The sequence below is a fragment of the Sorex araneus genome, chromosome 2, assembly GCF_027595985.1.
Source record: "Sorex araneus isolate mSorAra2 chromosome 2, mSorAra2.pri, whole genome shotgun sequence".
NCBI classification, from domain to species: Eukaryota; Metazoa; Chordata; class Mammalia; order Eulipotyphla; family Soricidae; genus Sorex; species Sorex araneus.
In genome coordinates this window covers 96591143-96608849 of record NC_073303.1, presented here as the reverse complement: position 1 = coordinate 96608849, position 17707 = coordinate 96591143, and the positions used below count along the sequence as shown (strand labels likewise).

At 41.6% G+C, this 17707-nt stretch overlaps 1 protein-coding gene across 3 annotated transcripts in view; it reads right to left on the bottom strand.

The window, feature by feature from the left end:
* Positions 1–2904: 2904 nt before the first annotated feature.
* The window catches only part of ADCY8 (adenylate cyclase 8), a 245726-nt gene continuing 230923 nt past the window's right edge, over positions 2905–17707 (bottom strand). For all 3 annotated transcript variants that reach the window (XM_004602452.2, XM_055127686.1, XM_055127687.1), the window contains 4 exons: positions 16017–16163; positions 7040–7132; positions 5319–5433; positions 2905–3631 (listed from right to left, as the gene is read on the bottom strand). In XM_004602452.2, the coding sequence (XP_004602509.2) occupies positions 3144–3631; positions 5319–5433; positions 7040–7132; positions 16017–16163 (843 nt within the window). In that variant the 3' untranslated portion in view covers positions 2905–3143. The remainder of the gene's footprint in view (positions 3632–5318; positions 5434–7039; positions 7133–16016; positions 16164–17707) is intronic.

Here is a 17707-nt window from a genome sequence, read left to right as displayed (position 1 = left end):
TCCGTTTTTTTTTTCTTTCTCTCTCTTTTTTTTTTTTTCTGGTTGTAAGATAGTACTGGGGGCTGTTGGCCACATTTTCTGCTCAGGTTAACTCTAATATTGTTTGATTGAAACGTAATTGTGAACTTTTTTTTTCCTTTTTGGGTCACACCTGGTAATGCACAGGGTCACTCCTGGCTCTGCACTCAGGAGTTACCCCTGGCGGTGCTCAGGGGACCATATGGGATGCTGGGAACCCAGGTCAGTTGCGTGCAAGGCCCAGGTCAGTTGCGTGCAAGGCAAACGCCCTACCTGCTGTGTCCAACCCCACACGAAAGTTTTTGTCTGTAACTTTATCATACAGTGATTCATTAAAATTAAAAAAAAATCTACAAATGGAAGATGGTAACCATAGCTTCCAACCAAGAGCAGCTACACTCACAAGGTGCAATGTGCTTCTTTTACATATGTGAAGTTTCTGAGAGCCTGTGACATCCCAAATGTGGCTCAAGCCTCGAGTCTCTCTGTGCTTTGTGCTTTGTGAGAAATGAGGTAACGTTTTCTCTTCTATCATCGGGGTATCTATTGTGGATTCATTTTCTGGAGTCAGTTTCTTTCAAATGATACTGTTAAGAGTCAAGTATCACAGTTAAGATGATTGAGATTCTACCCTTCTTCTATTTCGAAAATTTGACCAGAATAGCTTAGCATTTGTGAAAATGAGTTTTGGTATTAATTCCTATTGACTATACATTTGATTTTTCCCTATTCACCATGAATGAGTGAGATCATCTGGTGCTTGTCCTTCTTCCTCTGGTTTATTTCACTCTACATGTCAACACTATTGTAAACATGGTACCTAAACTCTAATAAAGATATAGAAAAATGGGTTTTGGATTAGACAGAGGCAGTTTCTTGTGGAAGAAACAGCACCTCCCATAACATTTCACTCAGTATACAGAAAAAATCCATTCCTCAAGTTCCCTTTTAGTGAGGAGAATTTTGTTTCTAGGTTCTGAGTGACATCAAACAGTAATGCCTGCAACTTCTAGGCCAAGTACCCATGCCTTTCTCAATAACCTTCTTCTTTTCTTCTTTCTTGTTCCCCCACTACATCACTGTATCACTGTCATCCCTTTGCTCATGAATTTGCTTGAGTGGGCACCAGTAATGTCTCTATTGTGAGACTTGTTGTTACTGTTTTTGGCATATCCAATATGCCACAGGTAGCATGCCAGGCTCTGCTGTGCGGGCGGGATACTCTCGGTAGCTTGCCGGGTTCTCCGAGAGGGGCAGAGGAATAGAACCTGGGTCGGCTGCGTGCAAGGCAAATGCCCTACCCGCTGTGCTATTACTCCAGCCCTCTAAGAATCAAATCCCAAGTTCTAAGTAAAAGAAAGTTAAGACCTGTAATCATTGCTTGACATTTCCCTGCCATCCATCCCATACGAGCTAATGAAAATGAATTAGTGTGTTTCACCCCTAAGAGTGACAGTACTACACCAAACAACTTTTACGGCATACTAGAGTTCTAACCCGACTCTTATAATTAACTACATGATATTGGGCACTCTTTTAATATTCTGAGGTTCCTGAGTTATCTGAAAATTTCCTGAAAGTCTTTATAATCACGGAAGAACTTAGCATGTCATTTGCCATGTGTCCACTCAGCTCATCCACCCACAAATGTTCTAACTGTCCCTCAACATTTAGAGATGAGGCCGTGGGTTGATACTATTTCGGGACTGTTTTAGTTTGTTTTGGGGTCACAGCAGGTATATTCAGAGCTGCTCCTGGCTCTGTGCTCAGGGATCACTCCTGGTAGGCTCAAGGAACATTTGGGAGTAATGGGGATAGAACCTGCATCAGCCCTGTGCAAAGCAAGCAAGCCTACTGCTCACTTCAATCTGAAGAGCTTTTGGAATATTTTGTTCTTCTTGGGTTACTTTAGTGAGGTCATGTGGGTCAATCGTTTATTATTTAGGGTGAATCTTCAACATTATGACCTCAAGGAATGCATTGCCCCATGACCCCAGCATTCTTAATCTATTTCTTTCATTTTTATTAAAAAAATTTAAAATGTGGGGGTGTCACCTTAGCAGTGTTCAGAGCACAGAGGCCACTTTGGAAGATTCTTGGCCTGGCCGTGTGGGCCTGAGGCTTCAGTGCTTGCTCTGGTGTACTGTAGCACTGTTCAGGGCCAGTGGTACCGAGAGCCGTCAGGGCTACACCAGGCAGTCTTCAAGGGTCTGGGCAATGCTGCAAGTGGAACTAGGAGCCCAGCACATGAAAGATATGAACTCCATAGTTTTTCTGGTTCTCTGACCCTGACCTTTGACTCTTAGCTTAATTGTCCCACTTAGTTTTCTCTATTCATATATTCCTTCATGTAAGTAAGTTATATATGCATTAGCTTATAGGACTATTCTCTATTACCCCTCCCTTGAATGTAGTATTTTTTTTTTTTTTTGCTTTTTGGGTCACATCTGGCGATGCACAGGGGTTACTCCTGGCTCTGCACTCAGGAATCACCCCTGGCCGTGCTCAGGGGACCATATGGGACGCTGGGATTTGAACCCGGGTCGGCCGCATGCAAGGAAAATGCCCTACCCGCTGTGCTATCTCTCCAGCCCCAAATGTAGTATTTTTTATGACAAGTCTTTTGATAGAATTCCTCTGGAATTGAGGAAAGTACAGGAATATTGTAAGTGCTCAGCACATACTGGATGACTGAATATCCAAATAGCTTACTTGGATATTCAGTTCTTAAGTATTGATCTTATATGAGGTGAATTTATGTTAAATGGAGAGTTTGGGTATTGAATCTGACACATAATAGGCACTAGGACACTGGCAGTTATTAATGGTGATCCCACTTTCTGTATTTTTGTCTGTTTATAAGTTCTCCATTCAAATTCATTTGAGACCATCTCAGGATATTAAAAAAAACTGCTTTATTTATTTTTGTATCTCATTGAATCCTGGACTTCAGAGATGATCAATAACTTTGGTCCTGAAGAAAGTCAAATCGTGTCCAGAATTGGGTGCATCCAAAGACCAATGAATCCATTCTTGCTTTAAAAAAAATTAAACCTTTTTATTAGTATATTTATTTTATATATATAAAAGAAATACAAAAAAAAGGAACATGAAGACAATACTTTTTATGGCAAATCAGACTTGTCGGTGCCTTCAGCTTGGACTCCAGGCTCTGACCCACTGGGTGTCAACAAAGTCCGCCGGTTGTAGTGACCCTTGATGATCCCTGTGCTGTTGTTCTCATTGAGTAGCTGCTTCTGCCTTTGCCTGTTGAGGGACTGGACAAGGCCCAGCACGACTGCGGCCAAGGAGTACTGCCCAGGAAGTCTTCTTGTGGGCAGGATGAATGGGTTGGGTTGGACTCTTCCCAGGAGAAAGTACGTTTTGATTTTTCCTTCCTGTTCACTGATGCCCTTGACATAAATCTCTCCTCGGTAGTCAAATGCGAAACCCTGGTCCTTCAAGATGAGATATGTCTCTTCTGGGACTTGGATCCTGCCACTCACCCCTGTGCTGTCCATCCGGCTTGCTAGGTTCACAGTTTTGCCCCATATGTCATACTGCGGTTTCTTAGCGCCAATGACACCAGCTACCACAGAGCCATGGCTGATGCCTGGGGGTGAAACAGAAGAGAAAACAATGAGAGAAGAAGGGTTGAGTGGAAACCCTGGTTGCAGTAGCCTTGGCCCCCCAAATTTCTTTTTTTTTTTGTTTTGTTTTGTTTTGGGCCATGTTCAGCGATACTCAGGACTTACTCCTGACTCTGGTCAGGAATTGCTCCTGGGGGCCTCAGGGGACCATATGGAATGCCAGGGATCAAACCAGGTGGGCTCTGTGCAGGGAAAATGCCTTACCACTATACTATCTCTTGGGTCCTTCAAACTGATGTGTTTGATCTAGTTGTGGAAGGTTTATTTATATTTTTTAATTCTATGAATTATTCTAGCAGTATACATATCACATCAAGGATTGACCTTGCTTCCAGCTACATCTCCCAAAATTATGTAGCTATGCTCTTTTATTGGCTAAACGTTTCGTTTTGTATTCTTAGTTCAATCGTATAGTAAATGATTTCAGAGATGACCTGGAGAATCAATGGAAGATGTGAGCCCTGAGAATATTTCACTGTGAATTTTAGGCTAGTCACTCTCTTTCTTTGGACCTAAGTTAACCCACCTATAAAATGAGAATGTGGAGAGGTGGAGAGATCAGGGCCTCAGACTTTTCCCCACTCATAAATACTTCATACCCTAGGAATTTTCCCCAGATACATAAGTATGCATAATATGTATGCAAATAAAACTTCTTCTGGCAATGAGGTAATAAATTAGGAAGATGTTTATTTTAGAGCGCTTTTGAAAAAAACTGTGCGTACCCATATAGGGTTTCAGCCCATAAATTAACAAGCTAGGGATTTGAGTGGGGCATTTCACACTACTGTAAGAAGCCCTTGAGACTTAGCAGAGATGTTGAGAAGAAAATGGGCAAATTATACAAATTATAGAGAATCATCATGTCCACTTTTATGATTATTGTTAAGTTCTTATATTGCACAAGGTGTCTCTAAGCTGAGCTGTGAGAACAAGTGAAGTTCTCCAAGGCCCTGATTTAAACACAATAACTACACACTCAGTAGCAGAACACAGCTCTGCCTCAAGGCATTTATACAGATGATGACGAGAACCACATATTCACAATCTGGGTGGACATCGGTTGACACAAAAGTGGGAATGAGATGGTTGGTTATAAGCAGACTGTTTGTGGGTGGGTCACAGAACAATTAAGTCCGAAAGAGGTTTAATGTTTGGTTTTATTTCCAGAGCAGAGATCAGTATCTTCTCTTAACTGCTAGCATTTCAAATAAGAAAAAGCTCAGAAAACCCTGAGCTGACCCTGTCCCTGGCCTTGGCATTCTGCTTTCTATATGAGAAAACTTCCTTGCGTGGATGCCCAGAGAATGAGGAGTTTTATTTATTTATTTATTTATTTATTTATTTATTTATTTATTCATTCATTCATTCATTCATTCATTCATTCATTCATTCATTCATAGTGTTTTGGGCGACATTACCCCTGGTGATGCTCAAGGGTTACTCTTGGCTATAGACTCAGGAATTATTTCTGGTGGTCTTGGTAGGACCAAGTAGGATTCCGGAGATTGAATCTGGGTTGGCTGCATGCAAGGCAAACCCTCTAGCCACTGTACTATCCTCTCTGGCCTGAGAATGAGGAGTTTGGATGGCACAACAACAGTTAGTTCTCTGAGGATCCTGACATGCCACACTCCCAGCTCTACTTACCAATTCGGAGTTCGAAATTATTGAATGAATGCTTGTTGATCTCCTGAATACTTTCAGTCAGGGCAAGAGAGAAGTCTGCCAGGGCACACAAATGCCCCCACTTATCTTCACATCGCTGGAGCAAAGGTGAGAAAAAACTTATTCAATGTGGCAAGCACAAATGATTTTGCATGAGTCCTAACCCTACCTGCACATCCATTAGATGAAAATGAACATGTAAATGAGAACACATCAAGAAACATGAGGTAATAGAAATTTGCTAAAGAAAATACATAGGTGCTCATACATGCCTTTCCCCACACCTATACTTACACAACATAAATTGGAGTCTGCTCATGTGTGTGTGTGTGTGTGTGTGTGTGCGTGCGTACGTATGTGCTCATATGTCTATATTCCTATATGTAACATCCAATCTAGAAGCTATTCCCATTTCCTTTGAAGTGTTTAGTATCTCTTTCAGAGATATTTCATGTAGACATTTGCTCACACAGCTCAACTTTTGTGCCCTTCTGAACCTCTGTTTCCTTTGCTATACATGGAGTGAACATACTCACCTTCACTATCTCACAGTGACTGAGTGAGATTGTATTTCTGGAAAAAAATAAGTGTTACTGGAGAGGAGTAGCTGATATGTGGGTTTGGTGAAAGGTCAGGGAGTGAACATTTATTTTTCAATCACAACGAAGAATCATTAGGTGTCGCTATCTGAGGAGCAAATGTATACTACTCTACTAGACTGTCACATTCATCAGTTTTGAGGGGCTAGATCTAGTCATTATATTTCAGCAGTGCCTTTCAGCAGGAAAGGAGCTACAGCCACAAAATAAATGAACAGGAGTGTCTATATTGCAGTAAAATTGCAGCTACAAAAAAAAGACTGGATTTTTCCTGCAGTCTGTCGTTTGAAAGCCTGCCTAAGAGAAAATTTTATGCTCTTTCCTATGAAAACCAACCCATAGTTAAATTAGTCCTAAACTAAATTCCTCTCCTCATAGGAAGTTCTTTTCTTTTTACTTCTACTTTACAATAAACCTTTTTACTTTGCCAAAAAAAAAAGTTTTATGCTCTGAACCTGATGACTAGGATGGGTTTCTCCCTAAAGAATTACTTCTGCAATATTTCTGAATTGTAGTTGGAAAGAAAGTGAGGGAAGAATGAGAAGAAGGAATAAAAGTGCTTTTCCTCCATTTATTTGGACTCAGATCCAAGTAGCTTTTACAGAGGACAGAACTTAGTGTAAGGAGAATTGTGTTAGCTCAGAGAATTTTTTTTTTTTAAATTTTGGCTAGAAGGTGAATGTTAATGTTCTCAATGATTACTACTGTCTGATTCTCACTCAACCCTCAAAAAAGTGGGTGCTGCTATTACTGTTACAAACCGCTTTTGGAAACTGGGGAGAACCAGAAAATGGGCTTGTGTGAGGGTTTAGTAACACCCACATCAAAATCACAAACAGGGCATTTATTAGCCCTGTCTTTGTTCTGCCAATGAACAGTGTCATTCAAAACAAACCCCAGGTATTTTTCAATCACAATGAAGAATCATTTTATCCAGTAGGTGTCGCTATCTTAGGAGCAAATGCATAGGACTCTACTAGACTGTCATATTGATCAGACTTTTTTTCTCTCAGTTTCCAAACATCCTCACCACCATCAGAGACCAACAGAGTGTGACCACTGCTGTTGGTTATGGCTGAATGCTAAGGCTAAGAGTCCCTTTACCTGTTTTTCAGGTGACAGGCCTGATACGGCCATGTAGGTGCTGCCGATGGTCTTAATCTTTTCAATATCTTGAAAGCGGTCTTCACCAAGAAGCTGAAAGAGATCCAGGCAGTGATGTTAGTTAGTCTCGGTGACTATTCTTTACCTAATTACCTCAGTCTCCATAGAAAGGGCTGGGCTCCCAGTGAAGGTCTACCCCTGACTTATTAGCATTCCTCTGGCAAACAATTTTCTTTCTAAGAATCATGCATATATTTATTAGCAACTGCTGAGTGTCAGATGGATGCGAACAGATATTTCCTTTTTGTTTTTCAGGCCACCCCAGGTGTTTGGGAGACTCTGCCAGGTCTGCTTGGATGCACCCAGCTGATGTTTTGATTCCTGGTTATTCCTGGTGGTGCTCAGAGGACTATGGTTGCAGGGGATTAAACCCAGCCCTGATGTATGCAAAGCATGTCCTTAGCCTCTTGGGCTCTCTCGGCCCTGAGCAGATACTCTTTATGAAGTAGGTCTGTGTCCATGGATCTTTGATTTAAACCAAGATATTTTATTAATTTAAGAATATATTACAAGTGTTACCAAATGCATCAACAAGTCTTTTTTTTATGTTTATCGCTTTTAATTCTATTTGCAGTAAATCAAGCAGTATCTGGAGGGACAGAATTAAAATATTCCAAGTTTTCTGATACTGTACCACTGTATCACTGTCATCCGGCTGTTCATCAATTTACTCGAGCGGGCACCAGTAAAGTCTCTATTCCTCCCAGCCCTGAGATTTTAGCAGCCTCTCCTTACTCATCTTTCCCAACAATTGGAGACTCTTTCAGGGTCAGGGGAATGAGACCTATTGTTACTGCTTTTGGCATAGCGAATATGCCACAGGTAGCTTGCTGGGCTCTCCAAGAGGCATATATATAATATATAACATATGTATATACAGTACATATTACATATTATATATTATATATTAATATAATATATATTACTCTTTATGATTTGTTGCCCACTGTATGAACTCCATCAAATATGGTGTGGTAATTATGGAAAACGGGTAGAAAGCGTCTTATAATGTGTTGCAGTCTGGAAAATGGCCTGGAGCATGGCTGGGTAGTGGAGGTCAACTGCCAGGGCTGGGTCCGTTGGGGCAGGGAGGATTCTCACCTGCCCTGCTTTGGGGTGCCCCAAGTAAAACAGCCTGGCATGGAGTCTCGTGGCATGGCTATGGGGGCCTCAGTTATACTCCCTTCTGGGAGGAGCAGCGTTGAGATCTGGAGGGTGGACGAGGAGATTATATGGTGCCAGCAGGGTGTGGCAGGGTGTGCCTTATGGGTGTGATCCCTGGGTCATACTAGTTATAAGATATTTACGTTTTTAAGTTTGGATGTCTTTGTGCATTATTTACTTTTTATTGAATCATTGTGAGATGGACCCTTACAAAGAAGTTCATGATTGGATTTCAGTCATACAGTATTCCAACACCTGTCCCTTCACCAGTGTACATTTCCCAGGATCAGTGTCCCCAGGTTCCCCCAGCCTACCTCTATGGCAGGTGCTTTTCTTCTCTCTCTCTGTCACTTTCTGTTGCTCTGTCTTTGTCTCTGTCTCTGTCTCTCTTTTATCTCTCTTTACTTACTTTTAACACTCAGTTCTTGTCAGCGTGATCATTCCCAGCTATTACTGTCATTCTGGTTTCTTTATTTTACCACCCTCCATCCCATACATGCTTGTGGTTGATTCCAACCATTTGCCAGTCCCCCTAGCCCTGTTTTCCCTGGCTGTGGATTTATGCATATCTTTATACACACATGCATACATTTATATATATATATATGTATATGTCTATCTATCTCACATATTACATCAAGATCCTCTGCGAACTATATTATGAATTCACCACCAGGATCTCACCATTCTACAAGGAAGTGATAATTGATGTAAAGAGAGAAGTTCGGCAGGGTGATACCATTTCACAGAAACTCTTCAGTGCCACCATCGAGAACATCATGAGATGACTGGAATGGGAAGGAATGGGAGTGAAGATAGATGGTTGGCAACTACACCACCTCCGCTTCGCTGATGACATCGTTCTAATAACACCAAACATTAGCCAAGAGGCACAAATGCTGGCCCGACTTCGACCGTGAGTGTGGAAAGGTCAGACTGCAGCTGAATCTCACCAAAACAATGTTCATGAAAAACGAACTAGTCCCTGACGTTCCATTTGCTCCCAATGGAATGAATATCTCCTAATGCAGCAGCTATGTATACCTGGGTCGAGAACTCAACATGGGGAACGACTTGGCGTCAGAATTGTGCAGGAGGCAGAGAGCAGCATGAAACACCTTCAAGAGCACTGAAGAAGTGGTTAAGAGGATGAAGAACCTCTGGCACTGGGCACATCTTTTCGACTACACCGTTCTTCCTGCACTAACATATGTCTCAGAGACCTGGGCCCTAAGAAAACAGGATGAGAACACTATTTGGGTATCCCAAAGAGGAATCGAAAGAGCTATGCTTGGAGTATCATGTTTCACTCAAGTGAGAGAAGGAATCCTGAATTCCACCCTCCATTGACGATCAAGAATCAGGGATGCTGTCTCGTTTGTTAAGGCATCAAAAATCAGATGGGCCGGACACTTAATGTGATTCAGAGACAATTGCTGGACTAGAGCTGTTACTGACTGGATTCCATGGGACATCAAAAGACCGAGTGGCTGCCCACCAACGAGATGGTCAGACTTCTTCATCAAAACCCTGAACAAACGGTTTGAGGCTCTTCATGTTCCTGGAGCGAGCAGATACCATTGGGCTACACTAGCACATGACAGGGACAAATGGAGATGTTACTGGCACCTGCTCAAGCAAATTAAAGATCAACAGATTGAAAAGTGATACAAGTGATCTCACACATGAATGAAATCATTCTATATCTGTCCCTTCTGACTCATTTCACTCAGAATGATACTCTCCATGTTTATCCTTTACAGGAAAATTTTATGACTTCATTTTTCCTAGCAGTAGCATAGCATAGTATTCCATTGTGTAGATGTGTCATAGTTTTTTACCTATTAGTCTGTTCTTGGGCACTCAGGTTGTTTCCAAAGTCTGGCTATGGTCAATAGTACTACAATGAACATAGGAGTGCGGGTGGCATTTCTGCTGTGTGGTTTTGGGCCGCCAGGGTAGAGTCGACAAGTGGTATTGTTAGGTCAAATGAAAACTCAATTTCTAGTTTTTTGAGGAATGTCCATATTGTTTTCCAAAAATGCTGGACCAGTTGGAATTCCCACCAACAATGAAAGAGAGTCCCTTTCTTCCCAAATCTGTGCCAGCACTGGTTGTTCTTTTGGATGGGTACCAATCTCTGTGTGTGAGATGATATCTGACTGTGTTTTTGATTTGCATCTTCCCAATGATTAGTGATAAGAGCATTTTTTCATGTGTCTTTTGGCCATTTGAATTTCTTCTTTGAGAAGATTTTTTGTTCATTTCATTGCCTCATTTTCTAATGGGGTTGGATTTTTTTTCTTGTGGAGTTCAACCAGTGTCTTATATATTTTTGATATTAACTCATTTTCAGAAGGGTATTGGGTGAATAACTTCTCCCATTCTGTAGGCTGTCTTTATATCTTGGTCACTTTTTTTTGAGGTGCAGAAGCTTCTTATTGTAGTCCTATTTATTTGTCTCTCTTCCACTTGCTTGGCCAGTGGCATTTCATATTTGAAGATATCTTAAGCTTAAATACCACGGAGGGTTTTGCTGGTCTTTTCTTCAATGTATGTTATGGGTTCTAGTCTGATGTTGAGGTTTTTAATCCATTTTGATCTGACTTGGTGTTAGATAGAGGTCTTGAGGCGCCACCCCCTTTTTTTGCATGTCAGTACCACTTGTTAAAGAGGCTTTCCTTGCTCAACTTCACATTTCTTGTTCCCTTATCAAACATTAAATAGTCATATATTTTAGGGTGTGTGTCAGGATATTCAACCCTATTCCATTGGTCTAAGGGTCTGTCTTTATTCCAATACTATTCTGTTTTAATAATTACTGTAGTACAATTTGGAGTTGGGGATGGTTATGCCTTTCATATTCTTTTTCCTAAGAATTGCTTTAGCTATTGGTGGGCATTTGTTGTTCCATATAAATTTCAGGAGTGTTTGATCAATTTCTTTGAAAAATGTCATGGGTATCCTTATAGGGATCACATTGAATATGTGTAATGCTTTTGGGAATATTGCCATTTTGACAATGTTAATTCTTCCAATCCACGAGAAGGGTATGTATTTCCATTTCCTCATGCCCTCTTTTCTTCCTTGAAGTAGCATTTTGTAGTTGTCTTTGTACAGGTCCTTTACCTCATAAGTTAAGCTGATTCTAAGGTACTTGATTTTTTGAGCATGATAGTGAATGGATTGTTTTTTCTTATCACTTTCTTCTCTTTCATTATTGCATACAGATAGGAAAGCCATAAACATTTGGGTAATCTTGATTTTTGTTCTCACTATGTGATTGCTAGCTTAGCACTTCCTTCTTAGGAACCTGTGATAATCAATTGTAGCTTACCATTGCATTAACCTGTCTGCTCCTGTCCACATTTCCAAACTGTTAGCCAGGATGATTTCCTTCAGCTATAGGTTTTGTCCACCTCTCTGGGCTGTGCAAAATTTTCCTATGACTTCTAGGCTCACCAGAATCAAAACAAGAATTTTCATGTTGGTCTTCAAGACCTGCTATTTTTTGCTCCAGTCACATTGATTTACATGCTGATCTGAACAAGCCGGACCTGTTATCTGTGCAGGAACTTGACTGTTTGCTTTTCCCTGTTTGCCTTCCCTCAGAAAAGTCTCATCCCTTATGTCTTTTCTACCTAATCCTAGTGGCTTTTGCTGGTCACCTCATCCCAAACTGAGCACAACATCCCATTTCCATGCATATATTCTTCATTCCCTGCTTTATCTTCTCTCCTTAGCACTTGTGCCTAATTATGTTTATTTGTTATTTTTCAGACTGGAATGTAAAATTCCTGAAGGCAGGTATTTTTGCTTGTTGGGTACCACCCCAAGGGTGCTTAGAGTGTGCCCAGCTTATGTTTTGATTCCTGGTTACCGCATTATCTTTCCTCTTCCTCCTCTTTTGCCCTTTCTTCTAGTTCTCTCATTTCTCCTCTTCTTTCCTTTCCTCCTACTCTTCTTTTCTTCCATTGTTCTCTCTCTTTGTCTATTGCCCTTGCTTTTTGATAATAGGAGTGAATTAGTAGTTATCAGATTATTATTATTGTTTGGATTTTGGTTCACAACTGGCTGTGCTTCTTTCTCTCTCCCCTTCCCTCCAAAGCTAAATCCTACCCCTTGGACCAATTCCCTCTCTGTCTCTTCATCTCCTTTCAAACACTTCTGTTTCCAGGAACACTGCCCTCAGACTCTTGCTTTTCTTTTTTCGGAAGTCTCCAGGGTGTTTATAATTAGTGGCACCAAGCTGCAAATTAATTTCAAATTTATTAATCATAATTTAAAAACATGCAAGTGATCACTTCAGGAGAGGAGGTGAAAGAGTTTAAAATAAAATTAAATTAACCTAAAGTCAGATGCTTGATATTTTTATGTGAGAGAATTTTTTCTTTTGAAACAAGTGTCATTGATTTATAACATTAGAGAAAGTTCAGGTATCCAGAATTATTGTTCAACATCGATGTCAGCCACCAATTAGAGCCTAATTTCTGTCCATTATTCTATGTTTGTACCCTTTACCTATTTACCCACTACTCATCCCCTCGGTTTATGATAATGAGTTCATCTGCAACTTTTTTCCAGCTTACTGATATCTTTCATTAATTACCTAATTGATTGATTTCTTTAGCAAATTGTATGTGGTTCGGCCTGGGCACTTAGTAGGATATGTCAAGGTATGATGGCTTCTACCTTCATATATGGTGGACTTCTACCTTCATGTATGGTGATTTAGCACAGACGGTGAAAAAGGTACCATCACCCTGGAATCACTGCTCACATCAGAAGGCTCCTGTATGAGGTCCCTTATCATAAATTGCCATGGAAAAGCCACTCCTAGTCATTCTGTCTCCTCCTAAACTACAAGCCCAAAGAGAAAAGAAGTGGCTATAGACTGTTCATTTTGACTCCCAATTCAAACTCAGAACAGCAGAAATGGCTAGGTTTGACTCTAGGACTTGAAAACCAGCAATATGAAATGCCTTAGGCTAAGTAAGAATCAGCAAGCAGTGATGAAAAACCATCTAGGGCTTGGGTTCAAGGCTTGTCTTTGTTATTCAGCAGTATATGCCCCTGGGATATACTCTTGGAGTCTCCTAGGCTCAGTGGGGCTTGTTTATAAAGGGGAAATGAAGGATTCCTGACCTCTGGATTCCTAGTGTGGGATAAGTAATACTTTATATTAAAAATACCTTCCATGGGGAAGGAGTGATAGCACAGCGGGTCGGGTGCTTGCCTTGCACGTGGCCGACCTGGGTTCCATTCCCAGCATCCTATGTGGTCCCCTGAGCACTGCCAGGAGTAATTCCTTAGTGTAGAGCCAGGAGTAACCCCTGAGCATAGCCGAGTGTGACCCAAAAGGCAAAAAAATATGTCTTTCATTTGGGGGCAAGGCTTGTCAAACACCATCAGAGATGAGGAAAAAGGAAGGAGGGGAAAGAATGTCTCATCTCAGAATTAAGTGACAAGCAGGAGAGACAGATGTGTAAACAGAACAGTTTCAGAGTCTGTAAGTTACACTCTCTCATAATATAATTTTTTTTTCAATGAAAAAACGAATGACATTTACTTAGAATGAGGGAGCATTACACGAGGCTTTGCAAGCAGAGATCATGTTCAAATTGACTGTTAACTTATTATTAGGTTTTCCACTGGCCATGGAGTGAAGGGAGAGGGGTGTGGTGAGCATGTCATACTTAGGGGCATATGAAATAGCTAGAGGGGCTTGGTTTGTAGATGCTAATGGATGGTGGGCACATGGCAGAGTGGGAGAAAAGGCTCAAGAGAATACAGGGTTAGAAACTGCAAAGCCTTAGGTGACCTTCTGAGGAGCTGATAAACGAACCATCCATGGTTTTAGGCTTTAAAGGATGTGACAAAATCACTCCCACTTTTGGAGGATGCTAATGGTGAGAGGTGGAATGGAGATCAGTTAGAAGATGACTGGAGCTGTCCAGGTGTGAAAAAATATAAAGCAAGACAAGGACAGCTATGACATCCAGAAAGAGGCAGATTTGTGAGCTTCTTAAGAATAATTCACAGGACTTGATAGATAGCAGGATGGAATGTAGGGATTGAGGTATATAGGATGAGGCCAGGGCAATATAGCAGACGTTTTGAGTTCCCTATGGATACAAGATTCCACAATGCCAAGAGGGCTGGCAGATGGTATTCCATCACTGTATCCTTTTGGAGAATTAACAGAAAGGGGAAATGCAGTCAAGGTAATGGTGCTTTCAAGGTTATGTGCTTCTATGACCAAAGGATGACTATTGCAGAGGTTCAAAATCTGTCCCCCTTGTCTCTCTGTGAAACAACTCCATGGCCCTGAGCTCCTGTAGCTGCAGCTAAGAAGACTGACTATCATCTGAAGTCACCACTTTGCATGCTTTCTTTCCTATTATTTTATTAGTTAACCACCCCTTTTCTCAGGCTTGCCCAAGTAGATAGACACTGGTGTCCTTCAAGTTTAGAAGGTCGTGATTGCCAAGTCTTTTTAATTTTTTTAAATTGACATACTAAAATTTTCCCCCTAAATTTTATTTTATTAAAGCACCATGATGTGCAGTTATTTATAGTTGGGTTTTAGACATAGAGTGTCCTAATCCCGCCACCAGAGTCACTTCCTTTCACCAGTATTTTAATATAAATAATGTTCAGCACATATGTTTTGTTTCTTCATTTATTTGTTCTTTTGACTCATGGAGCCTAGAGAAGAGCAATTTCAGAATAAGTTTATATCTGTATTTAGGTGTCTAACCAAATGCTAATGTAAGATTTTTCTCTTTGGAACATTGAGCAGAGGAGTGCCTTGAGTGCCCAGTCACTGTGATATCAGTGCTTTTGTAGCATTGGCCTTGGATCATGTCCAATTTTTGTGACTATTTGTATGGTTCTGTTAGATTAGATTAATTCATCTACCCTGGCTAAGACTTGTATTCCTGGACCCTCAAGCAGAGGAAATATTGTTTGTTTATGTTTATCTTACAGCCTTGCTCTCTTCACCAGGGCCCCTTGGAGGGGGTGGGTTGAGTTTCCCTCCCTGCCCCAAGCAGAGCCCCGGCAGCCGGCAGCCGAAGACCTCTGGAATCCAGCCACAGTCATACTCAAGGCCACTTTCCACATGCTCGGATGAGCTTCATGCATGAAGGAACCGTCAGAGAAACCCAGGTGTGTAGGACCCGGGGCTGAGATCTTCAAGCCTGCTTGGATCAGGACTGGGCCTCCTCCACCCAGATCCCCCATTTTCCAGTAGTTAGGTAGTCACACCCACAAACTGCCCTTGGCACCATGTAATCCCATCAACAGCCAACATCCAGAGACTATAAAACAAAGCTCCCAGAAGCGACCTCTTATAGTCTAGTTCTCCCTCTCAGAGAACCTGACACGCTGCTGAGAGTATCCTGACTGCATGGCAGAGCCTGGCAAGCTCGCCGTGGTGTATACGATATGCCCAAAACAGTAACAATGATGGGTCTCATTCCTCTGACCCTGAAAGAGCCTCCAATGAGGCACTGTTGGGAAGGACGAGTAAAGAGAGGCTGCTAAAATCTCAGGGCTAGGATGAATGGAGACCTTACTGGTGCCCGCTTGAGTAAATCAATGAACAATGGGATGACAGTGATGACAATGTTGCAGTGATCTCACAGCCTGGAATTTGTAAGTGCAAAAAATGGTTTCTACTGCACTGAAATAAACAGAACACAGTGACAACAATGATTCGTGCCCATAAAGTTTTGAGGCGTTGTTTTACCTCATCAAAATCCGCAATGATCTCGTTCAGCAAGCGCAGGCATTCCACTCCTTGGTTGTTCATCTCCGTCTGAGAGTAAAAGTCTGCAAATCCTGGGATGGAGGCAAACATTACCCCAACGGCATCATAAGATTGAGAATACAGCTCCTGGACAAAGATGCACAGAGGGAACAGAAATAGTCATCTGAAGTGGGTTTCTGAAAAGCTTCTACCTTTGTGTGTATGTACCTGCACACAGGTACAAGTATCCATGGAGAGAATTGAAAATGGATACTCTGTCAACACCAGCCCTTAACCATGTCATTTTCACGGATTGGGACCATTGAAAATTCATGGTTTCCAGGTTTAGCTGGGCACAGATGTATGGCTTTCAATCATTTGTCCTGGGCCAGGTTCCTTTTATGTTCTCAGTTGAGAGCCCATATCCTTGTCTCTCTGGCCCCATTTCTCCTATTCTAAAATCCGTAGCCCTCAGGATAAAGCTCAAAAAGTAGCCCAATATATGTTTTTTCATTCATGTCCTCACCTCCACCTATCACTTCAAACCTACTGTCTGAAATTACACTAGTATATTATGTCCTAGAAACAATGACAGATTTGTACTTCTGCTGTACACACGTCATTAGATGCTATAGGTATCCAGGTTATATGTACCTATCTAAGCTCCACCTCTCAGCCCTACTGATTCTTTGAATAGAGGATTTTTTACCATTTGTGAACACTGCCTAAGTGTGCCGCAGATGATAATCTCCAGGAATTTTACCATTTAACACTGGAACAATTTTGATTAGCTATTTTTTTCAGTTTTAGTTTTGGGGGCCATACCTGGGTGTTGGACTGGAGTGATAGCACAGCGGGTAGGGCATTTGCCTTGCAAGCGGCTGACTCAGGTAAAATTCCTCCATCCCTCTTGGAGATCCCAGCAAGCTACCGAGAGTATCCCACCCGCACTGCAGAGCCTGTCAAGCTCCCTGTGGCGTATTGGATAGGCCAAAAACAGCAACAACAAGTCTGACAATGGAGATGTTACTGGTGCCCACTCGAACAAATCGATGAACAACGGGATGACAGTGCTACAATGCTACTGGGGTGTTCAGTGTTTATTCTTGACTGTTTACTCAGGGATCACTCCTGGAGGAGGGCTCAAAGAACAGTCCGGTCAGCTGTGTGCAAGGCCAATGCCTTATCCTCAGTGCTATTTCTCAGACCTGATTCACTTAATTAATGACTGAGGGTACTGGCAGACAGTTCCCAGATCCCCACATCTTGGGCCAGATACCTGAGCATGTTTTCTATATCATTTCCCTGAAAAATCTGCAGTAGTGTCAAGCTTCAATCTCCCATAGAGGCAGCTCGCTGATAATTTATCATTTATTGGTTGTCCCCCCTGTCCTGCTGCCTTCCCTGACTCCTGTGTTTCTTGGGACCACATTCAAGCAAATTATTTGCACTAGAATTTTTGAATCAAGTGTTCCTTGTGGAAAAAGCCAACAAAGACACACACTATTGTTTCTCATATGTCATTGCTTATTTGCATTTCAAGTTCATTCACAGAACTGCTTTTTTTTTTCCTCTATGGTCTCCCAAGCCAGGCTAACTCATATTTTCTGTCTCCCTTGACCAATTGGTACCATATCTTCCACATATCCTTCCCAGACCCAAAAATGGGACTAGGAGCTGTGGCAGCTCCT